The sequence below is a fragment of the Syngnathus acus genome, chromosome 21 (genome assembly GCF_901709675.1).
Source record: "Syngnathus acus chromosome 21, fSynAcu1.2, whole genome shotgun sequence".
Lineage (NCBI taxonomy): Eukaryota > Metazoa > Chordata > Actinopteri > Syngnathiformes > Syngnathidae > Syngnathus > Syngnathus acus.
The window spans coordinates 1,416,155-1,432,189 of record NC_051105.1 but is presented as its reverse complement, the minus strand read 5'-3'; the positions used below and the strand labels follow the sequence as shown (position 1 = coordinate 1,432,189).

Sequence of the window (16,035 nt, the reverse complement as noted above, 5' to 3'; positions counted from 1 at the left end):
AAATTGACCCGTCATCAAACCACTGATTAAATTCATGTGGTTCTTTTAGATGAGCTATAACACATTTTCCACATTCCATTTCAAAATAAAATAGTCTTAAATGAACTAATAAACATGTAAATCATTTAAAATGACAAACGCCTGCTGTCGCTTGTTTGGTCAAAAGCTTCACCTGCATGTGTCTTTGTTTTCGAATTAGCTGCCGAGGCCACTTTGCTTCTTGCTTTCCTTTTAACGAGTGCAAACAGATTTGCTACAACTGAGCATTGAAATGGGAAGCGCGTGTTGGCAAACACTCATGAGTGGACTACAATTTCATCTTAAATCTGTCGTGAAACAATCATGGTCAGTGCGGTAATTCATGTGGAACAAATTTAAAAAAAAAAAAAAAAAATCATTCTGAGGCTGTGCGTATACGCGTCAAGACACTTTATTAGGTAGACCGGCAGCATCCCTAACTGATTTTATACAAAGACAAAATAACTTTTGATCTTTGATTTAGATTAATTTGACATTAAATCAAGGAACCAAAATAATGAACATCTTAGTGCAAGTTTATTTCTTTTCAAAAGTTCATTTTGTGGGAGTCAAATTTCATTTCATTCTTTCATTTCTGGCGCTATTTGAATGATGACTTCAGATGAATGCAAAGACGGCACCTTTGTCATGAAATGAGATTTGGAAGGGCTTCCGTGTGTTTTTGACAGTAGTAAGCTGAGCTTAAATAGATCCAAACGTGCCCATTCAGACACAGGCCCAGGCAGGCAGGCAGGCAGCGCCACTTAATGAGCGGCGCAAGTCCTCCACTCCGCTAAATAGGGAGTGTTTTGTCAATATTAGCGGGACTACTTGGAGGAGGCGCTCTGGGGCGCGTGTGGTGGGGGTCTATAATTGGACATGTGTTTTTCCCCTTTTTGTCATTTGGAGATCAACCGATCCTTTTGTAATTGTTTTTTAGTGAGAGTTCTCAAGAGGCTCCTTTCAGAAAACATGGAGGCCCTGCAAGTATTTAACGTGCGCAATTTTGACGCGCAACGTCAGTCACTCCACGAGCGCGGCGGCCTCCCTCCGCTCCCACCTGCTCCAAAATCCAAGATTGAGTGATGGAGGACGTTGTGTTCGATTTGGACCAAGATGGCTTGCCGGATTTCGCCTTCTGGGGTCAGATGGAGCAAAACCTGCAGTTCCAAACGCAGCTGGACACTTTGCTGCTGGACTGCAGCACCGCGGCGGCGGCCGGCGAGCAGCTGTCGCCCTGGTCGTCGCTGGGTTGCCAGTCGGTGTTTCCGGAGGCCCAGCTCACTTTGGCCGACTTTGACGCGCCGTCGCCCGCGGACGAGGAGGCGGACGGCTTCCCCGCGGACGAGTCGTCGGAAGCGGCCAAGCGGCAGCGCGCGCACCGGCTGCAGGTGTCCCAGCACCCGTACAAGGTGCAGAGGCACGCCGCCAACATCCGCGAGCGCAAGCGGATGCTGAGCATCAACTCGGCTTTCGAGGAGCTCCGCTGTCACGTGCCCACCTTCCCGTACGAGAAGCGGCTGTCCAAGATCGACACCCTGCGGCTGGCCATCGCCTACATCGCCCTCCTCAGGGAGATCCTCATGTCTGGCTGCGACCCCAAGTCCTACGTGGACGAGTGCATGAAGAACGGCTACAAGAATCACACCAACGCCATTTGGAACACCAGCGGTGAGCAAAAGCCATCCAATTCTGCCTTCTAAGTCACAATCATAGCCTCTCTTTATTTTTTCATTTTTTTTACTTTTAGTCTCTATGTTTACTGCTCCTCCCAAATTGGGTGGAAAGTCTTTTTCACTTGTTAGCTGCACACTTGTGTGTTTCTTTTGGCTATTAGTACTCCATAGTTCACCTAATCTTTTTTTTTTTTTGAGCCTACTTAATAAAATTCTGCCCTCAAGTGTCTTTTTGTGGCCATTGAGTAGTAAGTGTGCCTCCATATAGATCTCGTTAAACAGTCATTGAAACGTATCAAAACTCCCTGCTTTTGTCCCTCCCCAGATCTGACAGCTCGTCTCTCCTGGATAAAGTGGGATTAGTTGGGGCACCCCCGAATGTGGAGATCTCAGTCTTGCTCTCTCCTCGACATCTGCAGACTTCTCACTGGGTCGCACGCACGCACGCACCTCGGGCTTTTAATATTGTAATTTCTTGTCCACTGGTCATTGAGAGGCTTTGGCGGCGAGGCCTTGGAGGGACGGAAGGGCGTGGGCATTGTTTGCCCAAATGGATGCCACTTGTCACAGAGCGAGAGTGGGCCACACTGGCATGAGACTGAACGACTTTCAGGGCCCTTGCATCCAGCGTTAGTGTTTTTGTTTTTTCCACGAGTCTCCATGTGTGAGAAAAGAGTCTTGATCATGTAAATGAGACGGCGGCGGCGGCGGCGAGACCCAGATGACGCCACTACGGCAGCTTGCTGACACTTTTGTTTGTTTCTCGCATCGTTTATTTCTTGATATGTTTATTTATTTATTTATTGAACTCTTAATTATTGCTCATTTCTGTTCAACTCGAGCTCATGTGAACGTTAGCTTGTGTGACGGTGCACTTTGTCATCTTTTTTTATGAAACTTTTTGAAATAAAGCTGTAGGCTGACGCAAAGCAATGTCGATTGCTTTATCTCAACTCCACATTCATTTTTTCGAGCGCGACCAGTCAAATTCTTTCAACGTGATGAGCAGTCATTCTTTTTTTGCATCGGCCCGGTTTCTTGATTAACATTCGGCGCGTTTGTACTGACAAACACGCGAGGCAGTTGTGTTTATCATGTCTAAGTCTGGGCCTTGCATTTGTAAATACAATTAGATGCATCACATCCTGCTGGAACAATTTACGTCTGCTTCGAAAAATGTCTGCTCGAAGGTCACATGGCTGCAGTTTTGCTCAAAACAAAGCATCTTCCTCCAATTTGTGTTTGCTTGAAACTGTTGTATCATAAATGAAGTATGAAAGTCCATATTGCAAAATCACGTCTCTGCAAAAGAACATTTCAACGCAGACTCCCCAGAAGCGCCCGGCCGGCTCTCGTCGCCACGGCGACCCAATGTGTTGGTGTTTTGAGAGCTGCGAAAGCCTTGTTAAAACGCTCACCTGCTTTTCTCATTACAGGTCTTCACAAGAGCACACATTGAGCCTCAGCGAGCCTCGCGCAAAGGCAAAAATGCAGTGTCGTCTTTACAATGCGTCCCCGGGGGCTCGCCTTCAAGGACCCGAGCGGTGGGGGGCCGCGCAACCTTCTGATTCTACCGTTGATCCATGTGGCACACCTTTTTTTTTTGTATCAATCTTGCAAACGGAATCAGTCCCACTACGACGCAAGATAAACATCGCAGGCTTAAGAAGTTGAGAATATTTTTAGTGACACAGGTGACATTGCGTGAGTGACAGTGGAGTGTAAAGGCCGCCTCTTTGTCTTCACCCCACGTGGGCCAATCAGTAGAATCAACACGGCCTCTGTTTGCCCACTCCTAGCCCTCCTCCAAACGAGCGCAGCTCCTCTCCAGCCCGGCCCGGCCGGGTGCGTGTTGCACCTGGCCGCGGCCCACATGGCGCTGTGAAACCGTAATGCTAACCTTGGCACCCGGGTCACAAGTGCAGCGCTAATTAGGTGAGGTTATTTGTGCAGGAGGCTAGGCCAACAGCACCCAAGTGCACAGTCACGCCGTCATTTGCTCAACAAATTCACTCGGACCCCGTGGACAAGTGCGGCGCCATCCCCCCGTTTCAAAGTTCACATCCTGGAAGTAGTACATCATAATGGATATAATGACATTATAAGCGGAATAATTGCTCCCGAGGTGCTGTTTTTTGTAACTGTCCAGGCAATGAAGTGTATTTGAGTTGATTGGGGTTACGTTGCCGCCCTCTTACGGCACCAAAGCAAGAATCCGTTGGAGCCCTGAGCGCCAATGACCTTGTTTTCCTGCCACAGCTTTGAAACGTTTTTGAGCCATGCTAGATTACATTCATTCATTCATGGATGTATGGACGGACGGATGTATGGATTTATTTATTTATTTATTCATGTTAGTCCCTATGGCTGCATGACTTCATGGGGTTGCAAAGCTCCAGTACAGTATTTGGGGAGGGGGGTGCATGTTTATAGTATGTGTTGAGAAGAAAGTGGGAAGGGGGGCCTCCATCCTCACGTATCAAAGCAGACGCTGGTATCCTGGGCCGGGCCGGGCCGGGCCCCCTTTCACGCATGCAGGAGACAAAGCAGTGAGTCTACATGGCATTAAAGAAACGCAAAATGCTTCAAGCTGCTCCGCACTCCCAATTAAAGCTTTATGAAAGGGAACCCTAATGTCGTTTCAGAAACACCTCGCTGTGGATATCAACCAAGGGAGGCTGGCTTACAGGAGAGGAGAAGAAAGTCTCACTTTCTATGTACCTGCATTTTGTTTGGTTTGGTCCTTTTGCTTTCACATCATGTGAAGTGTTGCATTGTGTCGTGAGAGTACAATTAAATGCCGGGAATGACTTTTTTTTTTTTTTTTTAATGAGGCATTATTCCTTTGTCGTGATGTAATCCTCTCGCGTCTCGAAATTAGCTTCGCAATCAAGGCTGACGTGCGAGTTGATATTCGGGAAGGACTTAGCTGAGTCACACTTTACTGGAAAAGCAACACGCAGTAAAACGCTTTGCTTTGGCCTCACAAACTCCGACACCCAAATGACACACAAAGAACACATTTTGAAATTGAGAAACATTGATCCACTGACTAATTTAATTCTGCTCACTCAGAAAAGTGGACAGAATACATTGATGATGTCATCAACACATTTGGAGCATTTGGTAGTGACACGGATAGAAAATGCAATATATACCATCTGTGGGGCCGCAAGTAGCCGAGAAGCCGTTGCACAATGAGAAGCAGCTGCATGGAGGCTTCCTCGGCCGGAACATCTTGAAGCGCTTAAAGGCAGGCGGGCGCGCATAGCAGAGGGCATGCGTGAAGAGGCAGGTGGAGATAATCAGGTGAGAATGTATACACAGCATAGGCGCGCACGGCACCCTTTACATCCTCGGCCCAAGATCTTTCGGGGCCGAGCGTCACCGCCGTCGTGACGACCTCCAAGTCCAAATTCCAGCGGCGACGCGTGCCAACAAATCATCTTGTCCATAACGTCACTTGAGCACGTGGGGGGGGGGCACTAAAAACTTGACAGAGGAGCCCCCCCCCAACACCACCCCTGTGCACCTCGCCGGGCTTGGCCTTCCACTTTGGGTTCCTGTCGTGTCCATCAAATCCTTTCACCAGACGTCCATCCATCCATCCATCCATGACTACGATGGGAGACGAGGAAAGAGCGGTGTGTTTACTGTGCCTTACAATGTTGGCAGTGGACAGTATGAAGCCAAATCAATGAAGGCGGCACTTATGAAGTCGTTGCACCCCAATCACGCTGATAAGATGCTTGAGGCTGAATATTGCCAACAATCATCCCACTTTGTGAATGCTACTTCAGTCAACCAGCAAGCATTGTAAGCATCATATAAAGCAGCGTACCGTATTGCTCAGTGCAAAAAAAAAAAAACACCATTGCTGATACTATCTGCAGTCGTGGAATGCTGCCTCATTTTGATTAGAGCACAAATTGTTTTATTCATTTTTGTTTTCGAGGTTAGAATGTTTTATATGTTGTGCTCCTGAGTTAATGTTGCTGATTACTTTGAATTGAATATTATTTATTGCTGTTATTTAATATTATGTATATTATTTTATTGTATTTTTTCAGCATAAAATGGCAGTTGGTCAAGAATGTTTATAGTTTGAATAATTATAATTGATTTTTTATTTTAAGGAAAAGTGATGCATTTTGAATCTGTTCTGTTACAGACTAAAAAAACAATATTAATAAAGTTATTCTTTATTGTAAGTTGATCTTTATTTTTTATTTTTTGTTTTCTTTAATGTTAATAAGATGGGGGGGGGGCGCGAAATGTTTTCTTCTCCCTAGGGGGGGCATCACAGAAAATAATTGAGAAGCACTGGCTTGAATAAAAGTGACCCTCACCCCCACTTTCTGATTGGCTGTTTGATCTGTGACGTCACTCGGACACTCCATTAGGTACACCACCATTTTCAAGTGTACCTAATAACAGGCCACTTTATTAGGGAGATATCATGGTCAAAGGTCAAGGTGTCAAGCTCTAGTCCTCGGGGCCGCGTTCCAACATGTTTTCCAAGTGACCCTCGTTAAGCGCACCTGCGTGAAAAGTTTTAGCTTCTTTCACGTTCTGCAGGAGCTAGAACTTTTCACGCAGGTGCACTTAACGAGGGACGCACACGGACACTCCATTAGGTACACCGCCATTTTCAAGTGTACCTAATAACAGGCCACTTTATTAGGGAGATATCATGGTCAAAGGTCAAGGTGTCAAGCTCTAGTCCTCGGGGCCGCGTTCCAACATGTTTCCCAAGTGACCCTCGTTAAGCGCACCTGCGTGAAAAGTTTTAGCTTCTTTCACGTGCTGCAGGAGCTAAAACTTTTCACGCAGGTGCACTTAACGAGGGACGCACACGGACACTCCATTAGGTACACCGCCATTTTCAAGTGTACCTAATCACAGGCCACTTTATTAGGGAAATATCATGGTCAAAGGTCAAGGTGTCAAGCTCTAGTCCTCGGGGCCGCGTTCCAACATGTTTTCCGAGTGACCCTCGTTAAGCGCACCTGCGTGAAAAGTTTTAGCTACTTTCACGTTCTGCAGGAGCTAAAACTTTTCACGCAGGTGCACTTAACGAGGGACGCGCACGGACACTCCATTAGGTACACCGCCACTTTCAAGTGTACCTAATAACAGGCCACTTTATTAGGGAAATATCATGGTCAAAGGTCAAGGTGTCAAGCTCTAGTCCTCGGGGCCGCGTTCCAACATGTTTCCCAAGTGACCCTCGTTAAGCGCACCTGCGTGAAAAGTTTTAGCTTCTTTCACGTGCTGCAGGAGCTAAAACTTTTCACGCAGGTGCACTTAACGAGGGACGCACACGGACACTCCATTAGGTACACCGCCATTTTCAAGTGTACCTAATAACAGGCCACTTTATTAGGGAGATATCATGGTCAAAGGTCAAGGTGTCAAGCTCTAGTCCTCGGGGCCGCGTTCCAACATGTTTCCCAAGTGACCCTCGTTAAGCGCACCTGCGTGAAAAGTTTTAGCTTCTTTCACGTGCTGCAGGAGCTAAAAGTTTTCACGCAGGTGCACTTAACGAGGGACGCACACGGACACTCCATTAGGTACACCGCCATTTTCAAGTGTACCTAATAACAGGCCACTTTATTAGGGAAACATCACGGTCAAAGGTCAAGGTGTCAAGCTCCAGTCCTCGGGGCCGCGTTCCAATATGTTTTCCAACTTAACCTCGTTAAACACACCTGCGTGAAAAGATTTTGGTCATTTTCACGTTCAGCATGAGCTAAAACTTTTCACGCAGGTGCACTTAACGAGGGACGCACACGGACACTCCATTAGGTACACCGCCATTTTCAAGTGTACCTAATAACAGGCCACTTTATTAGGGAAATATCACGGTCAAAGGTCAAGGTGTCAAGCTCTAGTCCTCGGGGCCGCGTTCCAACATGTTTTCCAAGTCACCCTCGTTAAGCGCACCTGCGTGAAAAGTTTTAGCTCCTTTCACATTCTGCAGGAGCTAAAACTTTTCACGCAGGTGCACTTAACGAGGGATTCACACGGACACTCCATTAGGTACACCGCCATTTTCAAGTGTACCTAATAACAGGCCACTTTATTAGGGAAATATCATGGTCAAAGGTCACAGGTGTCAAGCTCCAGTCCTCGGGGCCGCGTTCCAACATGTTTTCCAAGTGACCCTCGTTAAGCGCACCTGCGTGAAAAGTTTTAGCTTCTTTCACGTGCTGCAGGAGCTAAAACTTTTCACGCAGGTGCACTTAACGAGGGAAGCACACGGACACTCCATTAGGTACACCGCCACTTTCAAGTGTAGCTAATAACAGGCCACTTTATTAGGGAAATATCACGGTCAAAGGTCAGGGTGTCAAGCTCCAGTCCTCGGGGCCGCGTTCCAATATGTTTTCCAAGTTACCCTCGTTAAACGCACCTGCGTGAAAAGTTTTAGCTACTTTCACGTTCTGCAGGAGCTAAAACTTTTCACGCAGGTGCACTTAACGAGGGACGCGCACGGACACTCCATTAGGTACACCGCCATTTTCAAGTGTACCTAATAACAGGCCACTTTATTAGGGAAATATCACGGTCAAAGGTCAAGGTGTCAAGCTCTAGTCCTCGGGGCCGCGTTCCAACATGTTTTCCGAGTGACCCTCGTTAAGCGCACCTGCGTGAAAAGTTTTAGCTACTTTCACGTTCTGCAGGAGCTAAAACTTTTCACGCAGGTGCACTTAACGAGGGAAGCACACGGACACTCCATTAGGTACACCGCCATTTTCAAGTGTACCTAATAACAGGCCACTTTATTAGGGAAATATCATGGTCAAAGGTCAAGGTGTCAAGCTCCAGTCCTCGGGGCCGCGTTCCAATATGTATTCCAAGTTACCCTCGTTAAACGCACCTGCGTGAAAAGTTTTAGCTCCTTTCACGTTCAGAAGGAGCTAAAACTTTTCACGCAGGTGCACTTAACGAGGGAATCACACGGACACTCCATTAGGTACACCGCCATTTTCAAGTGTACCTAATAACAGGCCACTTTATTAGGGAAATATCATGGTCAAAGGTCAAGGTGTCAAGCTCCAGTCCTCGGGGCCGCGTTCCAATATGTTTTCCAAGTTACCCTCGTTAAACGCACCTGCGTGAAAAGTTTTAGCTTCTTTCACGTTCTGCAGGAGCTAAAACTTTTCACGCAGGTGCACTTAACGAGGGACGCACACGGACACTCCATTAGGTACACCGCCATTTTCAAGTGTAGCTAATAACAGGCCACTTTATTAGGGAAATATCATGGTCAAAGGTCAAGGTGTCAAGCTCCAGTCCTCGGGGCCGCGTTCCAATATGTTTTCCAAGTTACCCTCGTTAAACGCACCTGCGTGAAAAGTTTTAGCTTCTTTTACGTGCTGCAGGAGCTAAAACTTTTCACGCAGGTGCACTTAACGAGGGATTCACACGGACACTCCATTAGGTACACCGCCATTTTCAAGTGTACCTAATCACAGGCCACTTTATTAGGGAAATATCATGGTCAAAGGTCACAGGTGTCAAGCTCCAGTCCTCGGGGCCGCGTTCCAACATGTTTTCCGAGTGACCCTCGTTAAGCGCACCTGCGTGAAAAGTTTTAGCTCTTTTCACGGTCTGCAGGAGCTAAAACTTTTCACGCAGGTGCACTTAACGAGGGAAGCCAATGGACACTCCATTAGGTACACCACCATTTTCAAGTGTACCTAATCACAGGCCACTTTATTAGGGAAATATCATGGTCAAAGGTGTCAAGCTCCAGTCCTCGGGGCCGCGTTCCAATATGTTTTCCAAGTTACCCTCGTTAAACGCACCTGCGTGAAAAGTTTTAGCTCCTTTCACGTTCTGCAGGAGCTAAAACTTTTCACGCAGGTGCATTTAACGAGGGAAGCCAATGGACACTCCATTAGGTACACCGCCATTTTCAAGTGTACCTAATCACAGGCCACTTTATTAGGGAAATATCATGGTCAAAGGTCACAGGTGTCAAGCTCCAGTCCTCGGGGCCGCGTTCCAACATGTTTTCCAAGTTACCCTCGTTAAACGCACCTGCGTGAAAAGTTTTAGCTCCTTTCACGTTCAGAAGGAGCTAAAACTTTTCACGCAGGTGCACTTAACGAGGGAAGCACACGGACACTCCATTAGGTACACCGCCATTTTCAAGTGTACCTAATCACAGGCCACTTTATTAGGGAAATATCATGGTCAAAGGTGTCAAGCTCCAGTCCTCGGGGCCGCGTTCCAATATGTTTTCCAAGTTACCCTCGTTAAACGCACCTGCGTGAAAAGTTTTAGCTCCTTTCACGTTCAGAAGGAGCTAAAACTTTTCACGCAGGTGCACTTAACGAGGGAAGCACACGGACACTCCATTAGGTACACCGCCATTTTCAAGTGTACCTAATCACAGGCCACTTTATTAGGGAAATATCATGGTCAAAGGTGTCAAGCTCCAGTCCTCGGGGCCGCGTTCCAATATGTTTTCCAAGTTACCCTCGTTAAACGCACCTGCGTGAAAAGTTTTAGCTTCTTTCACGTTCTGCAGGAGCTAAAACTTTTCACGCAGGTGCACTTAACGAGGGAAGCACACGGACACTCCATTAGGTACACCGCCACTTTCAAGTGTACCTAATAACAGGCCACTTTATTAGGGAAACATCACGGTCAAAGGTCAAGGTGTCAAGCTCCAGTCCTCGGGGCCGCGTTCCAATATGTTTTCCAACTTAACCTCGTTAAACACACCTGCGTGAAAAGATTTTGGTCATTTTCACGTTCAGCATGAGCTAAAACTTTTCACGCAGGTGCACTTAACGAGGGAAGCACACGGACACTCCATTAGGTACACCGCCATTTTCAAGTGTAGCTAATAACAGGCCACTTTATTAGGGAAACATCATGGTCAAAGGTCACAGGTGTCAAGCTCCAGTCCTCGGGGCCGCGTTCCAATATGTTTTCCAAGTTAGCCACTTTATTAGGGAAAAACGTGTGCACATTCTGGCGGCGCTTGAAGTAATGTGAGCCATGTGTGCAGAATAAACATGACATGTCAGATGAAGAGCTGGACCTCTGACAAACAACATGCACACCGGCGTATTCGTATGTATGGACTTTCCTCTCCTTTAAGGTGCATTTTAGAAGCCTGTGATGAAAGATTGATCTTCTTGTCTCTGTTTGTTATCCTTATGATGGACCGATTTGCTTGAAGTGTTGCGTTTGATGGCGACGGGGCCTTGTTTGGCGAGGTCGCAAAGGTGACATTGGAATAACCGAGTGAAAGAATTCAAGAAAGTTCCAGAGTTGCACTGTCGCGAAGAAACAGGAGGGCGCATGCAGGCTCCCCCTCCAGCTGCAAAAGCCCTCCCCTTCCAGCCTCCAAACTATTTAGCATCCCAACCCGGGATGAGGTTTCCCCCCCAAAAAACACTTGCGAAAAACTTCCTGCGCGAGGAGAAGGCATGCCAAAGTGCACTCGGACGTCTTTGAAGTAAGCCAGGGCAGGGCAGGGCAGGGCAGGGCAGGGCGCGCGCGGAGGGCTTCGGCTTCTTCCTCCCATCTTGTCGGATACTTTTTGTGGGGCGGCGGGGGGGCTTTTGCAATTCGTCACCACGGCTTCCAAGGTGGACGTCGCGTTCCCCTCGCTCCCCTTGCATTTCTTCAAGCGAGAAATGGAAGAAGGTTCCGGATCCCCGGTGTCCCCGGCGGACAGCCTGGGCACCAGCGAGGAGGAGGCTGAGCGCCGACGGCCCGGCAAGCGCTGCGCCCGCAAGCGGAGGCCCAGCAAAAAGTCCGGCGGCGGTGGCGGAGAAGACAGCTGCGGCAGCGGCGGCGGAAGCCCGGCGCCCCTGAAGCGCAGCAAGAAGCCCAGCCCCAGCGTGGTCGGCACCGCCGGGACCCAGTCGTACGAGGAGCTGCAGAACCAGCGGGTGCTGGCCAACGTGCGCGAGCGCCAACGGACGCAGTCGCTCAACGAAGCCTTCGCGTCTCTGCGTAAAATCATCCCCACGCTGCCTTCGGACAAGCTGAGCAAGATCCAGACGCTCAAGTTGGCGTCGCGCTACATCGACTTCCTGTGTCAGGTGCTGCAGAGCGACGAGATGGACAACAAGATGTCCAGCTGCAGCTACGTGGCCCACGAGAGACTCAGCTACGCCTTCTCCGTCTGGAGGATGGAGGGCGCTTGGTCCATGTCCACCTCGCATTAAAGGCGGCGAGGGCGCGCGCCGGGTGCGATGCCCAAGAGGTGCGTCGCCTGCCACACACGTCACGCAGCACATTTACATTCTTCCCCCCCAACGCGTGCTTTAAAGCTCACTCAAAAGAAGGCCCAGTCATGCAGATTTTTTATTTTTTTTTAATCTCACTCGCACCTTTCTCAGAGAATCTAATCGTTTTGGATCCCTTCATTTTTTCCCAAGACGTTTTGCTTTGTATTTTGTTCAAAACGGGAACGCCCCTGGGTGTGATAACATCATTTGTTTTACCCGGTCGCCCTTTTATCATTAGATCACTTATTATCTTAGTTCGACATTATGATCCTATAAAGCCTAGTGTTGGCAATATTATCGGCCATATATATGTATATGTTGCTTGCGGGAAGGATTCGAAAATGGAAAAAGCGGAGGGGAAAAAGAAAAATCCTTTAAAAGAATGTTTAAAAATAAAAATGTCAACAAATAAAAGGGAAATCAGATTGTGTGAAAAATATTAGGCATTGGTGGCTGAAAGCTATTTTTTTGGGGGTTTCAATCCGAGTCCATTAATTACATGATCTAATATGGAATAGTGTTCATGAAAAGACCATTTTCTTTTACGCAGCAGGCATTTGCTTTTTACCTCGTCGTTTTTTCGCGTGCATGCATGCTGGCTGCAACAGGCCATGCACTGCTGTGTGCGCACCGCAGGAATGAGTGCAAAAACGAACTGCATGGCGGCCAGGACAAAATGCACCATTACCGTGTTAAACGAACAGGCCGAGATCGTTTGTAGGCTTGCGCATGCACCCTTGCAAGATCCAAGAAACAAATTGGAATCATCAGTTCTTTCCAGAAAGGCGAGTCTCAAATAGGATTTGTCACAATAAATACAAATAAAACCTGCATTCCCTATAGTTTGTGAGTTCTGTATCGCTCCTTTTTAAAAACTCAACTATGTAAAAAAAAAAAAGAAAAAAGGCTTAAGATGTTCAGAAAATGAAAACATGGAAATCTCGCTCAAAGACGTCATGCATCGTTAATGTCAACATTGAAGGTTCACGTTTCATGTCATTTGGATTTTGAACACCTTGAATGAAAGCTGATCCTGATCCACTTCTTCTCTTGCAGACTGTCGTCGAGACCCAAATGGACTATCACGAAGAGCCCGTGGACGTCATGTGCCGCACTCGCGTGCATTGAGAAGCGTCACGCGCGCATGCGTGGCCGCAGCCAGCACGCTGCCTCTGACAGGACGTGACGTGCGTGACGTTGTCCACTTGCTGACTGTCATGTGACAGCAAAAGTCAAAAAGAAGGATGCAAATAAATCGATTTCACTTGTTCCCGGACATGTCGAAATGTGTACAGAATGATGTCCAAAGTGCGCCTATAGCCTGCAAAGGGACCAAACACGTGATCCCCGTGAAGTCTTTTTTTGTACATTTTGCTTATTTATTAAAACATATTTTTGAAGGAAACCTTGTGCAGCTTTTTTTTTATCTGACAAGGAGAATTTTTCAACTGAGAAACAGTTTGTGCTGATTACATTTCCATGTATGCAGCATTCATTACGAGGGCCAAAACACAAAGTTTGGCCTTGGATAATGGAGCGCCCCCCACCCAATAATCATAAAAGTCACCTTTATTAACAGCAGAGGGAACTTGAGCCACTTTCAACCCTGAACACATGAAAAAAAAAAGCTTGTCTGCTAAAACGTGTGGCAATGAGCTGAAAGCAAGATCAAAACTACAACGTAGAAAATACACACATCTCACACACGTGCACAGAAAAGTATAGCCTCACACCTGGCATTCTTTTCCTCTCATAATGTGTGGCGTCTTAGTCTTCATCAAAACGTTCAAAATCATTTGCTGAATGAAGGTGATGTTTGATTTCACACAGCATTTTTTTAAACAAAAAAAATGACCTTGATGAAAAAAAAAACTCGAATCTAATCTGATACAGAAATGCATCATACATGTTTTTGCCAGTGTTTACAAATGTTATTGTTGGTTGCAGCTGGCGCGTGATGTGACTTTGCATTGTTGGTGTTGAAGAAAAAAAAAAAAAAAAAAAAAAGGAAAGAAAAGCCTGCGGTTGCTTGAGCTGTGTCGTTGAAATAGGAGACGGTCAAAAGGACGATCTGCACTCCAAAAAATGCTCGACGCCGCAGAGCCAAAGCATTCTCCAGGTAAGCAGAGCTGCATTGAATTGTCTTGCACATTAACAGTGTTCCCATTCACTTTTTTTGCACTCTTTATTTTGTGCTGGACCTTTGGCGCTGGTTCTCGCTCGCTCGTCGCCGCCGGCCGCCCCCGCTTCTCGGCGGGAGCCCGTTTGATACGGGCTCATTATTCCGGGCCCTCGCATCTGAGCGGCTCCCAATCACCCGGGGCCACGCTGCTCGGCTGGGGCCGGAGATCCAGATGTTTCCTGTAAAAATGGCACGGAAAAACGCGACAACATTTTCATTTGCCTCCCACGGCCGGCTTTTTCGTCCGTAGAAAGAAGCAGGACAACAACATGGGGCTTGTTTCTTTTACCCAATTCCTATTTGGACTTGGTGGCCTCTTCACAGAAAGAGTTCAAAATAGGTGAATTGATGGGGGGGGGGGGGGGGGGGGTGGAAGAAAAAAAAAAAAGTGTGTCATGCCAAGCCAAGAGGCAGCGTCGTCTGGGCTATTGCACCAATTTCTTTGCTTCCTTTTCCATGACGAGCATCCCTGAAGTAATCAAGCCTCATCAGCCTCTTTTGCTTTGGCACATTGCTCTGACAGTTTTACCTCAGCACGGAGCATCTTGCAAGCGGATCTAACTTAAGCGTCCGTGTTGTCAGCCAAACAATAATTACAGTTTTTACGAGCAGAGCGCTCCGACCGAAATACCAAATCTAACCGGGGAATATTTTCAAGGCTTGTTGTAACGGCAACAAGCGATCCAGCGCGTAAACAGAGCGAGTCCTTCGTTTTCACTCTGCTTGTTTCAGGGCCTGATGGAGGCGGTCCAGGCGTTTTGTTTTCCACATCAACGATGAGGGGAGAACGTTCTCCCCTGGGCTCATCAGCGACAATGATGGCCGGCCGGGCCGCAGAGATCAACGCCCGTCGGAAGGGTCGCACTATTTCAGGAGCTTTTACGTGCAGGCCGTGCCGGACCACCCCCGGAGAATGAAGCCAAAATAACGGAGCCTCCCCTGTTTCTAAAGAGACAGAATGGACAGCAACAAAAAAGGCGATCACTTGTTTTTCACACCAAAGTCGTCAAACAAGATGGCCCGAAAAGTAAGGGGCCTAAAGCTAAGCCTGCCGTCTACCTTTTCCAAGTCTGTTTTGCGACCGATCCAAAAACGATTGTAATGAGCGTCATCTGTAATTAGTCACGCTGGCCCGAGCGACATCACTCATTTAGACACTGAAACCTGCAATTAAAATGTGCTGTGTGATGAGTCCAGCTGGGTGGACACACACACATGCGCACACACACATGCGCACACACACACACCCGGGTGGCTGCGTAATGATAGAGCCAACTGACAACGGCAGACGCTGAGGCCGCAGACCGCAATGTCATAGTGAGGAATCAAGTGGAAAAAAAACCAAGATAGCGAAGGCGGGGCTTTGGTATTGCCATCATTCAATCGGTCATGACGTTTGTGCGCTTTGTTGTGGCGACCCAACCGCCATCTTGCGGGCAGGCCTCCAGGAAGAAGGAGGCTTCTCCACCTCCCCGGTGACCCGACTTTGCGGCGGGGTCACGGGGTTACGTGTCCGCATGCGGTGGTGATGATGATGAATGCGGGCACACCCGATAATCGGATGTCTCCAAACGATTAACCTGAGTGATTCTCCTGCGGTGTGGAGTGTGCTCAAAAAAACTTCCCAATCTCCTCAGAAAACGATCACAATGTTTGCAAAGGGCGAGTCGTCAAAGCTTCGCAAAGCGATTCTTCTGAGTTGTGGGCTGCCTTACGAGTATTTTTTCAGTAGCATAGCCCACTTTAGCTTAGCTGAAGGTGCACGACGTGTTAGGTCGTTTGGAGCTGGCGCATTCTTCCGGGCTCGTTGCTTTCTGCAAATATTGTCCGTTAAGCTCGGTGGCTTTGCCTTTCACGCGACGCGGCGTCCGAATGATTTACACAATCTGAGGAGCTA

The 16,035-nt window shown here is 47.7% G+C and overlaps 2 protein-coding genes across 2 annotated transcripts; both read left to right on the top strand.

Annotated features, from left to right (window-relative positions):
• Positions 1–762: 762 nt before the first annotated feature.
• LOC119115426 (fer3-like protein) lies at positions 763–2,623 on the top strand. The gene is made up of 2 exons (XM_037239883.1): positions 763–1,689; positions 2,020–2,623. The coding sequence occupies exons 1-2, from the start codon at positions 1,104–1,106 to the stop codon at positions 2,055–2,057; spliced, it is 624 nt and encodes a 207-aa protein (XP_037095778.1). The 5' UTR covers positions 763–1,103; the 3' UTR covers positions 2,058–2,623.
• An 8,468-nt stretch (positions 2,624–11,091) lies between these two features.
• Positions 11,092–13,361, top strand: LOC119115385 (twist-related protein 2-like). The gene is made up of 2 exons (XM_037239831.1): positions 11,092–11,931; positions 13,013–13,361. The coding sequence occupies exon 1, from the start codon at positions 11,357–11,359 to the stop codon at positions 11,891–11,893; it is 537 nt and encodes a 178-aa protein (XP_037095726.1). The 5' UTR covers positions 11,092–11,356; the 3' UTR covers positions 11,894–11,931; positions 13,013–13,361.
• The last annotated feature ends 2,674 nt before the right edge of the window (positions 13,362–16,035 follow it).

Coding starts and splice junctions, on each gene's coding strand:
- LOC119115426 (XM_037239883.1), top strand. CDS start 1,104: ATGGAGGACGTTGTGTTCGATTTGGACCAAGATGGCTTGCCGGATTTC. Junction 1,690..2,019: donor CGCCATTTGGAACACCAGCG/GTGAGCAAAAGC, acceptor GTCCCTCCCCAG/ATCTGACAGCTCGTCTCTCC.
- LOC119115385 (XM_037239831.1), top strand. CDS start 11,357: ATGGAAGAAGGTTCCGGATCCCCGGTGTCCCCGGCGGACAGCCTGGGC.